This window comes from Molossus molossus, unplaced genomic scaffold (genome assembly GCF_014108415.1).
Source record: "Molossus molossus isolate mMolMol1 unplaced genomic scaffold, mMolMol1.p scaffold_m16_p_12, whole genome shotgun sequence".
Lineage (NCBI taxonomy): Eukaryota > Metazoa > Chordata > Mammalia > Chiroptera > Molossidae > Molossus > Molossus molossus.
In genome coordinates, this window is record NW_023425347.1 from 27,231,631 (window position 1) to 27,246,473 (window position 14,843).

At 40.6% G+C, this 14,843-nt stretch overlaps 1 protein-coding gene across 4 annotated transcripts in view; it reads right to left on the reverse strand.

Annotated features, from left to right (window-relative positions):
* SIRT5 (sirtuin 5) overlaps positions 1-14,843 on the reverse strand; it is a 37,863-nt gene that overhangs the window by 4,964 nt on the left and 18,056 nt on the right. For all 4 annotated transcript variants that reach the window (XM_036257127.1, XM_036257124.1, XM_036257125.1 and 1 more), the window contains exons 5-8: positions 13,942-14,029; positions 12,817-12,870; positions 10,596-10,719; positions 7,651-7,766 (exon numbers count right to left, since the gene is read on the reverse strand). In XM_036257127.1, coding sequence (XP_036113020.1) covers positions 7,651-7,766; positions 10,596-10,719; positions 12,817-12,870; positions 13,942-14,029 — 382 coding nt within the window. The remainder of the gene's footprint in view (positions 1-7,650; positions 7,767-10,595; positions 10,720-12,816; positions 12,871-13,941; positions 14,030-14,843) is intronic.

Sequence of the window (14,843 nt, forward strand, 5' to 3'; positions counted from 1 at the left end):
TTACGGAAGTATTAATCAAATTTATCATTTCTTTGTTGTTTTAAACAACTGCGTACTGCAAGTTGCTGTAGTGACAATTCAATCTAGGAAAAAGTGAAGGTTCAAGGAAATAGAAAAGAATTAAATAATTCATCTGATATTTTGTTGCAGAATTATAATAGGGTAGTCAACAACAGCTTTCAAACATAACAATATACCACATTAGTACAAATGTCTGTGATGGAAGTAGAACGGAAATACAAGTTCAAACAGAGAAAACAGGGAGGCTCTTACTGTTAAAGGGGCTGTGTATTTACTCTGGGAATGGGCGAGGGCGGCTACCAGGCACTTGTGGCGTTCAGATTTGCTTGGATACATTTAAAACCACACTAAGGGCAGTTCTATCTTCAAGTATTTTATTTCCAGTACACTTGGAATCACATCTTTTTTCATGATTTTGATATAAAAGTTTAGATGCCAAGTTCACAAATGTGACAGAGGTACGTGAACAAAAATGTTTGAAGACCCCCATTCTAGCACCCACGCACCTTCCCCTACCCCTCCAGCTGCAGAATAACCAAGATGACTGTGTTCCAGAATGAATGTGTTCGTACCATTTTTATTGGTTAATGTAATTATCCAATTTAATTTAAATTAATGTGGTAAACTGCAGCAATAAAGCTGTTAAAAGAGGGTTATTTCTAGGAATAGTACTCAAATGCTTTGGAAACACAGTGAGTCCCTAAAAATAATTGTTAAATTAGCTGTAGGTGTAAAAGACGATGGGGGGGGGGATAGCATCATAAGTTTCTTTTTGTACATTCTTTCTCCACTTAAAAAAAGAAAATATATCAAAACCAGAAATTGTACTCCAGTGTTTTCCAAGATTTCCTGATGATAAGAACTGCCCAGGTCACTCTCTCGTTAAATATACAACTGAAGAGGCCTTTTGCCGGGTAGCTCTGATTCAGGAAGTGTAGACTGGGGCCTAGGGATCTGGTTTTTTGATGGTCTGTGTGGTTTTAAAAAATAAGAGTAAGGGTGATTTTTCTCTTCAGGGAAATTTGGGGAACACCAGGAGGGTTATGAGTATATAAATTTATGCAAGAAAGGTGAGCTCCAATCAGCAGATTTCCTACTCAAAGGAGGCCCTCAGCTCTATTTTTTTAAAAGGGGGTGTGTGTGTAAATGAATGCATATTTATGCATTAAATGAAAATAAAATATGTAAGATATATGTGTCTTTTATTTTTATTCTTGCTTTAAGTGACTTTTTAAAAATTTAACAGACCACGAGAGGCCCAAATGCATGGACTAAAAGAGCCTGTACTGCCTACCCTTGATAATCCAGCCTTCCCTGTCACATGGGGTCAACTGTGAATGAAAAGAAGTAGCCTCTTTACAATCTTGATAAGTAAATACGTAATTAAAGCCACTTTCTAGCTCAGAATGTCTTAGTCTTCTAAACTCCACCAGCAGTTAGCTTTCGTTGTGGGCATTTGTTTTCCCAACACAAACATGTTACATCCCTACCTTACTGACTGCGTCCTGTGAGACTGCTTCCCCCCCTCCAGCCACACTGACCCCTCAAACTTTCCTCAAACTTCCTGTCCCTCAAACTTCCCAGGCATGCTTCCCCCATGGGGCTGTGCTCTAGGTAGTCCCAGTGTCTGAAAAGCGCTTAGCCCAGAGAATCTCTTTGGTTAACTCCTTCACCTCCTTCAAGTCTGCTCAGATCTCTTCTCAATGATGCTGGTCCTCACCACCCAACTGAATCCTTCCACCCCCAGCTCTACGATATCACCCACCTTCTCACACACTATAGAATTTGCACACTTATGCTTATTGTTTACTGTTTGCCTCTACCACTAAAGTGACATCACATGGTAGGCTTTTTGTTGTTTACTGATACATCCTATACTAAGCACCTAGAAACCTAGAACAGTGTCTAGAACATAGTGGCTACTTAAATACCTGTGGATGTCAACTAAATTCCAAAGTTTACAGAAATTAAAAGTTGAACATCATGGTGGTTGCAGGGTGGGGAAGGCCCAGGGTGCTTGGAAGGCCCTGCATACCAGCCCAGCAGGGAGCATGATCCCATTTTTCCCTCAGCAAATGCACTGACCCTCACATGCCATGGACCCTTGAGTGACAGTCAAAACCTTGAAGCCTAAATCCGAAGATGCATAGTATTTAACAGTAATGATTTCTCAGCAATCCCCCAAGACAGGGAAAATAACAAAAACAAAACTGAAACTAATTAACACTTTGAAATATTAACACATATCAGTGGGAGGCAAATTCTATGACTTTGTCTCTCAATTAGAATTGGAGCAAAGACTCAAAAAATCTTGTGCAAGGTCTAAGGAGTCTTGTGAGATCCAAGTTTAAAATGTAGGCAGCATTCCAGCTACCTACTTAGATAATAAAGAAAATCAGGTTAAAGCAAATATTATTCCAATTTTCATTTTTTTCTCATTAACTTCGAGCAGGGGTTGGTAAATTTTTTCTTGGAAGAGCCAGAGAGTAAATATTATACAAACCAGATGGTCTCTGTTGCAAGTGCTCGACTCTGCTGTTGTGCAAAGGCATCTGGGACAATGCATGAACACATGGCCAAGGTCGAGTTCCAGCACAACTTTATTTTCAAATACAGGTGGTGGGTGACCGTGGCCTACAGGCAGTAGTTTGCTGGCCCTGACCTGGAGTAAAGTTCAACCCAAATCTGTTGTGTATGAGGTGTAAGGAAAATTCTGCCATTGTTCAGCTGTGGGGTTTAAACAAACCATTCAGTGGCTCTAGGCTTGGTTCCCCATTTGCGAATTTGAGTAGGATGAGATGATAACCATCATCTCTTCCAGTCGGCTTCGATGACTCCCAGATGAAAGCACTGCGGGCATCACTGGTCAGTTATCTCATCTGGGAAAATGCCCAGACTGGGTGGTACAGATAGCCTCAGCTCCCCAAAGACGCCCACACACAGATGGTGGTTCTTTTAGTAGGTGCTGGTCAATGGGTAGTTTGTCAAACTTGGTCCGTGTTTCTAACTAGCAAGTAGCCTGTTTGAACAGAGACGGCGCAGGTTTTCAGGACATGAATCTGGAGAATTTGGGTTGAAGAAGAGCGGTAGCTGAAGCAGGTCTGTGGTTTTAGGAGGCCCGACTTATGAAGTGATGTCATTACAAGAATGTCTTCTGAACTTGTAGGAAAAACCCCCAAGTTCACTTTCCTTTCGCATGAAAACATACATGATGGAGTCCCAGAACTAACTGGTCAGTACAGACATGAGAGGTAGGCCAACGCAGATCTTGGGTTGTGGAAACACTTGAGTTTTTTCTTCATTTTCCCTCTCTGCATTTCTTACTTTTATATAATAATGGTTTGTTCTAATTCTTTATACTTATTTGAGATGAGCTGGAGACCAAATGACTGAAAATAAACCACATTAGATGAATGAACTTGAGATGTAGCTCATTTCCCTCTCCAGAAAGTTTATCCCATCCTCTTCTTTTTTTTTTTATCCTCACCCGAGGACATTTTTCCATTTTTTGTTCAGACAGAGTGGCAGGGAGAGAGAGAGGAGAGAGAGAGAGAGAAACATTGACGAGAAGGGACACATCAAGTGACTGCCACCCGCACAACCCGACCAGGGCCGGGGGCAAACTGCAACCGAGGTACGTGCCCTTAGTGGGAACTGAACCCGGGTCTCTCTGGACCACAGGCTGACGCTCTACCCACTGAGCCAAACCAGCCAGGGCCCATCCTCTTCTTGGGTACTCTGATGTTCTTTCAAGCAGACAAGAGGCTTCAGGTACATGGCTCTGATGCTGCGCTAAAGGGGGCTAACCAGCCCAGGTGTCACACACATGTGACACATGCACATTCGAGGCCAAAGGTCCATGCTTCAGTGGATAAGTTAGAAGACAATTTAATTTTTAACAGCTCTGCTGAGATATAATTCACACATAATCTGTTCATTTAAAATATATAATTTAATTTTTTTAGTATATTCACAGAGTTGATCACCACAGTCAACTTTAGAACATTATCATCACCCCAAAAATGTCTCTGAACCCATTAGCAGTCACTGTCCATTACCCCTTGCCCCAACCCTAGACAACCACTAATCTACCTTGGTCTCTATCTGATGTGGAGATTTCATATAAATGGGATCGTACAATGTGTTGTCTTGTGTGTGTGGCTTCTTTCACTCAGTATGTTTCCAAGGGTCATCCATGTTATAGCATGTATCAGTACATTATTTTCATGGCTGAATAATACTCCATTGTATCTATACACCAAATTTTGTTTATCCATTCATAAGCTGAAGGACATTCGGGTTGTTTCCACTTTTCTATTATGAGCAATGCTGAAATGGACATCCATGTATGCATTTTTGTATAAACATGTTTCATTTTTCTTAGCTATATACCTAGGAGTAGAATTGCTGAGTCATATGTTGACTCTCTATTTAACCTTTTGAGGACCTACCAGACTTTTTTCCAAGAAAGCTGCACCACTGTACATTCCCACCAGCGATGTATGAAATCCCATTTCTGCACCAACACTTATTTTCCATTTTTTAAATCACAGTAGTCCCCCTTATCCATGGTTTCACTTTCTGTGAGTCAACATCACTTTAAATATATTAAATGGAAAAATTCTAGAAATAAATACTTCATGTTTTAAATGGCATGCCATTCTGAGTGCCTCACTGCAGCTCATCGCGAAGGCATTGCGGCCCCTCACAGCACCACAAGAACAGTCAGTACAGTACCATAGGATACTGAGACCCCATTCACATACCTTTTATTACAATATAGTGTCTTAAGTGTTCTATTTTAGTATTGGTTATTGTTGTTAATCTCTTACTGTGCCTATTTTATAAATTGAACTTTATCATAGATGTGTATGTATAGGAAAAACAGTATATACAGGGTTCGGTACCATCTGTGGTTTCAGGCGTCCACTGAGGTCTTGGAATGTGTCCGCCATGGATGAAAAGAGACTACTGCAGAGCCATACTAGAGATTGTTAAGTGGTATTTTGTTGTGGTTTTAATTTACATTGCCCTAATGATTAATGATGTTCAACCTTTCTTCAATGTGCTTATTGACCATATGTATATATTTGGATAATTGTCTATTTGAATCTTTCACCCACTTTTTAATTGGGTTGTCTTTTTATTATTGAGTTGTGAGAGTTCTTTACATATTCTGGATACAAGTTCCTTCTCAAATATTAGACTTGCAAATATTTTCTCCCATTCTGTGGGTTGTCTTGTTCACTTTGTTGATGGTGCCCATTGAAGTAAAGAAGTTTTGGGGTTTAATTTTCTTTCTTGAATCCTCACTGGAGGATATTTTTCCATTTATCTTCAGATAGAGTGGGAGGAGTAGAGAGAAAGAGAGAAACATTGATGTGAGAGAGACACATCGATTGGTTGCCTCCCACACCAGCCTGACCAGGGCCGGGGACCAACCACAACTGAGGTGCATGCCTTTGACCAGAATCAAACCCACAACTCTTTGGTCCTTGATGCTCTAACCACTGAACAACTGGCTAGGACAATACATTTTTAAGTTTGATAAAGTCCAATTTATCCAAAAGGCCAAGAAGTGATCATTTATCCATTTTCTTATGTTACCTGTGATTTTGATGTCATATCAAAGGGCTTTGACAAACTCAAGGTCACAAAGATTTATTCCTGCATTTTAAGAATTTTATATTTTCAGCTCTTATATTTAGGCCTATGATCCACTTGAGTTATTTTTTGTATATAGTGTGAAGGGTCCAATTTCATTCTTGTGCACGTGGCTATCCAGCTGTTCCAGCTGTTCCAGCACCATTTGTTAAAAAGACTGTTCTTTCCATCACTGCTTTATCTTCATACTTTTTCAAAAGTCAGTTGACCATAAATGTAAGCATTTTTTTCTGGGCTATCAATTCTATTCCACTGATCTATGTGTCTATTCTCATGCTAGCACCACACTGTCTTGAAAACTGTAACTTTGTACTCAGTTTTGAAATTGAGAAGTGTGAGTTCTCTGACTTCATTCTTCTTTCTGTTTTGGCTATTTGGGTCCCTTGCATTTTCATATAAATTTTAGGAGGATCACCTTGTCAGTTTCAGCAAAGATGCTAGAGGCAATCTGAAAGACTGGGTGAATCTGCAGACTAGGGAGTATCGCCACCTTCATAATATTAAGTTGTCCAAGCTATATACACGGATGTCTTTCCATATAGTTAGGTTTTCTTTATTTCTTTCAACAACATTCCGTAGTTTTCACAGTATAAGTTTTACACAGAGAGCAATTTTTGAAAGAATGTCTTTCTAGTTCCTACCACTAACACACAAACGAAGAACAATGGATTGAGGACACACGCAGGCTGTGGCTGATGAAAACCACCTGGAGAAGACCGGGACGAGAGCCAGCTGACTCACCGGAGGATCATACTAAAGTGTGCTTCGGCGCAGTCTGTGGCACCTTTTTTATCCCAGCAGAGACTTAGAAGGAGGTTCTCATCCTGGCTGCACGTTAGGAACACCTGGGAAGCTTATAGAAGTCATGATGCCCAGGCTCTACCTCAGACACATTATGTCAGGTGTCATGGTGGTGCCCACTCATCAGTATTCTAAAATACGCAGCTGAGTTTGGAAACCACTGATTCAAGGACTGATGAGAGTTTCAGTGGTGTTTTACAATTTATGTATTTACATTTATTTGCTATAGTTATTTGTATTCTATCTTATTCTAGAAAGGAATTAAGCAGACTGACAATAATACATAAATTAAATTAAAAGTGAAGACGAAAAAAATCAGGGATGAAAAAAACAAAGGAAAACAAAGGCAAAGACAGTGAAAGAGACTAAAAATGCATACTGTGATGATTTACTTTTTCCATACAGATGTGGGAAGCAGAATCAGTATCATAATGTGGCCACAAGTACAAACACTCGTGGCCATCAGACCAGAGAATCCGCCAGGCGGCCTCACTCCGAGCGGTGTGCTGCAGTTCTGTACGTGGGCCTCCGCGGCGGACCGCCCAGCACTCCTCGGCTCACCTACATCTAAATGCCTGCCGTCACTAACTCTAGCTTAAAAAGACAAATGAAAGCAAGAAGAGCTTTCAAAATGGGAGGGGGGAGGAGTCCTATGGCAAACCCCTTGTAAAAACAGCACCTTAATCTACAGTTAACGATATTTTGTTCTTCCATAAAAGCAACGACAGACCAATAAAACACAAACTCAGTGTGTCTTTTTTCTTTTTTTTAATCCTTACCTGAGGATATTTTTCCATTTATCTTCAGACAGAATGGGAGGGAAGAGGGGAGGGAAAGAGAGAGAAACATCGATGTGAGGGAGACACATCGACTGGTTGCCTCCTGCCTGACCAGGGCTGGGACCAAACTGCAAACTGCAGCCGAGGTACATGCCCTTGACCGGCATCGGACCCAAGACTCTTTGGTCTGCGGGTCGATGCTCTAACCGCCGAGCCAAACTGGCCAGGGCTCAGTGTGTGTGTGTGTGTGTGTGTGTTTGTGTGTGTGTGCGTGCGTGCGTGTGTGTGTGTGTTTTTAAATTAGAACACCAGGTAAAATGTCTGTAGATGACCATGTCCAAACTTGCTCAATACCTTCCATCTCCCACCCTGGTAATCCCTGTACCTGAATCTGTTCGTGGCTGGGGTGGTTTCCATGTTAAATTCGGCCACTGGAACTCCCCTGGCAGATACCTGGGGGGCAAACATGGCAGCAGGATAAACCACGGAGGAAGTTCCTACCTGCAAAGCAAACAGATGGAAACAGACAAATGACCACACTATGCAGAGAAGAAACATTTCAGAAAATCTCACATAAACCGAGGTAGGTTTGTGGTTGCAGGTGTGGGGAAAACTAAGCTGGATGGGATAAATGGAGAGTGTTTAAGGGACAAACGGGAAGTCAGGAGGTGTCTTTTTGACTGATCACTGGAATTCAGAAAGATGAGTTGTGCAAACAGAGAGAGTGGTAACAAAATGATTCACCACCTTTTGGGGTAGTTTTATTTTTGTTTCTGCTCTTCAAAGTGATGCAAATAATCCATGATCTTTTTATTTTATTTTTTAAGTTAGCGAATTCAAAGGAAAAACAAATACGTGTCATTCATAATCCTACTACCCAAGATAACCACTGTTCACATTTTGATGTATATTCTTTCAGGTTTTTCCCTATGGATATAGGTTTATGAACACACTTTACAAGAATGGGAAGACCAGCTGGCTCATTTCTTGCACAGCTCACTTCTACCTCTGTGACTTTCTAATAAACTTTCTCTTGTATTTGAATCTTGCCCCTGAATTCTGTCTTAGCCAGAACTCAAGTACTGAGGGACTGCTGGGGGCGGGGAGAATGGGACGACCGGAATCTATTTCACAAGCCAGCTTTCCTCACCTCGCCAGCTAGCAGTGACCCCATCCTCAACACTGGGATGCACTCAGTAAATACTGGCTGAAAGTGCCTCCGCTTTTACAGATATGTTATGGAAAATTTGAAATATGCCCACCCTTTGTCCATTAATTCCACTTCTAGGAAATTTGTCCTAAGGCAATAATTTGTTGAACATCTTAAGAGTTATGTCTGAGGCCCTGGCCAGGTAGCTCATTTGGTTACAGCATCGTGCCAATATTCCAAGGTTGCAGGTTTGATCCCCCATCAGGGCACATACGAGAAGCAACCAATTAATGCACAACTAAGTGGAACAACAAATCGATGTCTCTCTCTCTAAAAACCAATCAATAAAAATATTTTTTATAAAGAGTTATATCTGAGGCTATTCAAAATAGCATTGTTTAAAATATCAAAATTTGAAACAGCCTGAATGTCCCACAGTAGAGGTTTGGTTAAAAACATACACCAGAGCACCACACAGCCAATTAAAAAACGATGTGTGTTTGGATGTGCTGAACTGGAATATGCTAAGTGAATTGCTCCATGAATAAAATGGTTTCAAAACAGAACAAATGTGAACCCATTTTTCAACTTTATTTTAAAAACATTTTAAATTACAGTTTACTTCAATATTATTTTATATTGGTTTTAGGTGTACAGTATAGTGGTTAAACAATCATATATATTATGAAGTGCTCCCCCTATGTCCAGTACCCACCCTGCACCATACATGGTTACTACAATATGACTGACTATATTCCCTACGCTGTCCTTCACATCCCTGTGATTACTCTGTGACTACCAATTAGTACTTCTCAATCCCTTCACCCTTTTCACCCAGTCTCCCAACACCCCTCCTCGCTGGCAACCAGCAGTCTGAGTCTATTTCAATTTTGTTTATTTGTTTATTTTGTTCTTCAGACTCCACATATAAGTGAACTTGTGGTATTCTCTAATTGACTTATTTCACTTAGCACAATACCCTCTAGGTCCATCCATGCTGTCATAAACAGTAAGATTTCATTCTTTTTATGGATGAATAGTAATCTATTGTGTGTGTGTGTGTGTGTGTGTGTATATATATATATATACATATATATATATACACACACACACATCTTTTTTTTTTAATCCTCACCTGAGGATATTTTTTCCATTGATTTTTTTTTTTTTAAGAGTGGAAGAGATGGAGGGGTGAGAGAAAAAGAAACATCCATGTCAGAGAAATACATCGATTGGTTGCCTCCCGCACTTGCTACAGCCAGGCCCAGGATCGAACTGCAACCCAGGCACATGCCCTTGACCGGGAATCAAACCCACAACCCTTTGGTCCGAGGGCCAACACTCTCACCACTGAGCCACACCAGCCAGGGCTGTACCACATCTTTTTTATCCATGCGCTTATTGATGGGCACTTGGGCTGCTTCCAAATCTTGGCTATTGTAAATAATGCTGCAATGAACATAGGGGTGCAGATATTCTTTCCAATTAGGGCGCTGAAATATGAACCCATTTTTTAAAATTTTTAATCAATATGTGCACATCTGCATAAGGGAAGGTCTAGACCAGGGGTGTGCAAACTTTTTCTATAAAAGGCCAAATGGTGTATTTTAGGTTTTACAGGCCGTAAGGTCTCTGTCGCAAACATTCAACTCTGCCATTGTGAAAGCACCCTTGGACTATACACAGAACAGGCATGGCTGTGTTCCAATAAAACTTTATTTACAAAAACAGGTGGCAGGTCAGATTTGGCCCATAGGCCACAGTCTGCTCATCCTTGATCTAGAAGAAAATATACTAAAATGCTAACACTGATTATTTTTGGATGGTAGAATTATTGGTGATTTCTAATGTCCTCTTTTAGTGTTTTCTCAATTAAATTTAATAACGAGCAGGTATTATTTTAAAACTCTAAACCAATAACATGCTTTTTTATATTTTTGGAGGGAGGAAAGGCTTTGAGAAGCCCAAGACATGGTCTTGAATAGTTTTATATTTTAAGATCAATTCTTATTCACTATCTCTTAGTTTTTCTGTAAGACACCACAACCTCTCAAAGCACATTTAGAGAAGGAAGAGAGGGAGGGAAGGAGCGAGGGAAAAGGGGAGGGAGGAAACATCAATCTCCACCCCGGTCCTGGTATTTCAGAAAATCCCCACGATCAGGGAAGGACATGACTTACCACTAGACATAAGTCACAGAGGGCCAGCTCTCTGTCAACCTCCTCCAGAATGTCAGGGTCCAGGTTTTCTCCAAACCACACCACATAAGGTCGCAGCAGGCCCCCGCACCCTGCCTCTTCACACCTGTAAGGACATTATCCTTAACTCATCCTGAGCCTTGCCCAACGGTCTGTCCAGGTGGATCAGAGGAAGACCAGGCGCTGCCCCAAATCCAGTCGTCCAGATAGGTCACCTCTAATCCTTCTGATCACCATCCCTGCCCTCCCGGCCCATAGGAGCTTGTCCTGAATATGAAGTTTACTTTAACTGCTTTATAAAGTGTTCATTTTGTCTGGATGCACTGGGTTGATTTGGACAGACACGTGTTTCAGCCAAGCTTGACCTTCTCTTTCTTAAACAGTTTTCTCCTTCCCTGTGACTTCGTCACATTCATGGGCACAACTGTTTCCAGTTGCCTAGACCGGGGAGGAACACTGGCCTCAGATTTGCCTCTAACACCCCAACCATCCCCTAATCTCATTAGTGACCTCCTTTCATTTTCTCTGAGATTCCTCTCTCTCTGGTCCTGCCTACAGCCAAGTTCTCCAGTGGAGATTAGTAAAAATCTCTCATTTCCTCCCTACTATCTCTTAGTCATTTTATATGGACCTTCTAAAATGACCTCCCCCAAACATCATTTTCATCATATTAATGTCCTACTCAGGATTCCCTGTTCTTTCAGATGGACACTTTAGCATTTAGTAATAAAAACCCTTATTAAGAAAAATGAAAAGTGTTGTGTGGTTAAGTAAACCAGTGAAATATTAACATATTACAACCACTTTTTAGAGAGTAACATTGTACTTTAGTATATGAAATGGTCTGAGAAGTCCTACAGTAAAGCAAACATATAGTAAAACCTCTACATAATGGACTAATTGGGCAAGGGGGTGTCCATTAAAGCTGAAAGTCTGTTATATAATAAAGTAGGTTTTCTGAATGTGTATGTTAAAAAAATTGACAAATTGGTTTACCTGTTTTTACTTACATAAATACATTTGTATAATTAAAATTATGTATGAACAGTTTAATTTCACAGAAACTTTTCTATATGTATTACAGTAACTTTAAATTTATAGTGAATAGGTCCAGTAAATGCATGCATTCACCAGTCAGCACAAGTAAACAAATGCACACGGCTTAGCACATGTGGAAACATCCGCCTGCTCGCCTGCTCGGTTAAAATCGCTGCAGAATTCACACCACGAGGCAACAGAACCAATGACTGTGCACGATGCGGCATGATCACGTGCTAACCATTCGCCAAACATCATTTATGAGCGGTGACTCTTGGATTTAAATATGTAGACTACAGTTGTATATATGTAATATTTATTTATGTCGGCAAAATTACTACAGTGTTTTTCCAACATATGGTCTATTTGCTAAAATTTGTTAAAAATAACAGTGAATTAATAACAACAGAAAAACAACTTGTTAATTTATTTATAAGGAAATCTTGGTTAAAAGTATTTTAAAATTAACAAGGTATTAATTTCCACATATGATATATGGACCGAAAATTTTGTCTATTAAATCCGAAGCCCATTAAATCAAGGTCAGCAAAATCGAGTTTGTACTTTAACTTGGTTTAATCCAGTGTGATTTGAGCACATAACATCTTTTTTTCTAGCAACATCTATGAACATCACATGGATCTAGTGTTCTCTGAAACACTTTTGGAAGTGCTATTTTAATATCTGGTTTTGAAAAACTGACATAAAAAATCTTTCTAGGTTATTTTTTAATCTACAAAAATTATGTTTACTCCTATAATTTCATCTTTGCAAGACTCTTTACTATCTCCATAAACCTGGATTAGTAACCCTGACGACGCGGAGGACGATGAAGATGACAGTAACTAACGTTTATTGGCCAGTTACAGGACGCCGGCCTCTGTGCTTTATGTGCTGGATCAGCGTCTGCAGCACAACAGCTTCAGAAACGCTCCCGACCTCGGGTCGTCCTGCCCCAACACAAGGCAAACAGGGATGGAAAGCACAGTCCCCTTTCCCCGGCCCGGCTCATCCTCTGTACTGTTGCCCTTGGCCTCTAGGTCAGAGCTTATTTTTACATTTAATAACTTAAGAGGCATCTTACCAAATGAACTTAGATTTTCACTCCTAATTTTCTTTTCTTGCAACCTGGAATGCCAAATACAGATTGAAGTTTTTTACCTACCGGGGAAGTTTCTCAACTGGGATTCTGGCATCTTGAGTTTCGGGTTCTGGAGCACTGAAGTGAACAATATCAGAAAAGAGAAAATGTCAATGGTATAATCAAAGAACAAAGAAATAACATAACCCAGTGAGTATGTATATTTGCCTGGCAGGATATGGTACAAAACTCCTAATTAATACATGTGGCACTCAAGATTGGACACCAAATAACTGCTAGTGGTTTTACCGCAAGAGGGAATTTGTGTGGGGGGAGGGGTGGGACACCAGGTGTGCTGACGGGGTGTGTCCTGATTTGCATATGTTATCACTTGAGTCTTCTTCTGCGACATTATGTTAATATATTTCTTATATAATTTGTACTGATTTGAAATGGTCAGGTAGAATTTTTCTCAGGATTCTGAGTCTACTCTTGCTTTCTTTCCCTAACAACAATAATAGTACATGTTCATCACAGAAATGTTGGAAAATTCAGAAAGATATAAAGAAGAAATCCGAATTACCTATCCTCCCCCCACTCCTGATAATCACCGTTGATATTTTGCTGTATTTTCTTCAGGTCTATTATCTATACACAGGTACATCAACATGGGAAGTGTGTGTGTGTGTGTGTGTGTGTTTAAATACAAAGTTAGAATCATACTGTATAAAATTAGATCCTGTGACCCTGGCCAGAATGGCTCAGTGGTAAGAGCATCGCTCGTGGACCAAAGAGTCGCAGGTTTGATTCCAGCCAAGGGCACATACCTCGGTTGTAGTTCGTCCCCGGCCCCAGTTGGGGTTGTGTGTTGGGATTGTGTGGGTGGCAACCAATCAATGTGTCTCTCTCACATCGATGTTTTACTCTCTCGCTCTCTCTCTCTTCCTCCCTCTCTCCCTCTAGCTCTATCTGAAGATTAATGTAAAAAAGTCCTTGGGTGAGGATTAAAAAAAAAAGTTAGATCCTGTGGCTTTCACTTAATATTGTAAATTGTGAGCAAAATATTTCTTTCATAATATGGTATTACGTATTTGGCCCTATTCCATAAATATCCATGCAAATCTTAGATTAATGTTCACTTTCCTTGCACTTACGTTCAATTTAAGAGAGAAAACAACACACACTTATTCTGTAGTGCAGCATAATTACCCTTTTCCTGATAAAGCAGCACAAATTGGACTCTTGTAATTCTCAGCCACAACTCCACAAGAGGTACATCGAGTTTTAAATATGCTACCTGAAACACACAAATTAAGTGAGACCAGAAATAGTATCATCAAGAGCAACCATCTCCCTTCCATACCCAAAAGGGTACAAAATCATTTAGATTTTATATGCTCATTTTAGAAAATGGGCCTACCCTGGCATCATGGGAAATGTAAGGGCATGTAGTACCACTGAACAGGCCGAGAGCATCGCCCTCTGGACTCTGTGCTCTGAAGGGAAGAGAGACATGAAGTAACGCCGTCCATCACTAAGCAGCTAGCATGTTGTTTGCAGTGCTGTCCAGGCGGAACTGGACCGAAGTAGATGAAGCCAACCAAACCTAAGGGCATGATTTACTAAGCACATGATTGACAAAGGTTCAGTAGCTTGGATGTGTTTACAAATCTTAATTTCAACTTAATAAAGCTTGACTCTTTTATCCAAAACCAGATCAATCAATCAATAATCAAATAATAAATGAAGAAAGTAACAGTTAAAACTAGCAACCATTTACTGAGCTAACCCAGTAATGGTGACCACAATTCACTACATACTCACTATGAGCCCAGTGCCATGCTGAGCATGTCCCTCACTGGTGGACACATGTTGTTCCATCTGTCCAGTGTCACTTTGTGGAGGACCCATCTCTCCTCTGCCCCATGCCAAGCTGATGGACCTGTCATCCCATCCTAAAATACAAGCTTGGGTCCAAGTTCCAGACTGGTCCAATCCAGGTACCCTATCCCTCTAGCGGGTGTGTTTGGTCTACAAGCAAGGCCCTCAGAGGTGTATCTTCTGAGGACAGAGCTAAGCTGGAGCCCGGAAGCTGAGGGAAGGGGAGGCAG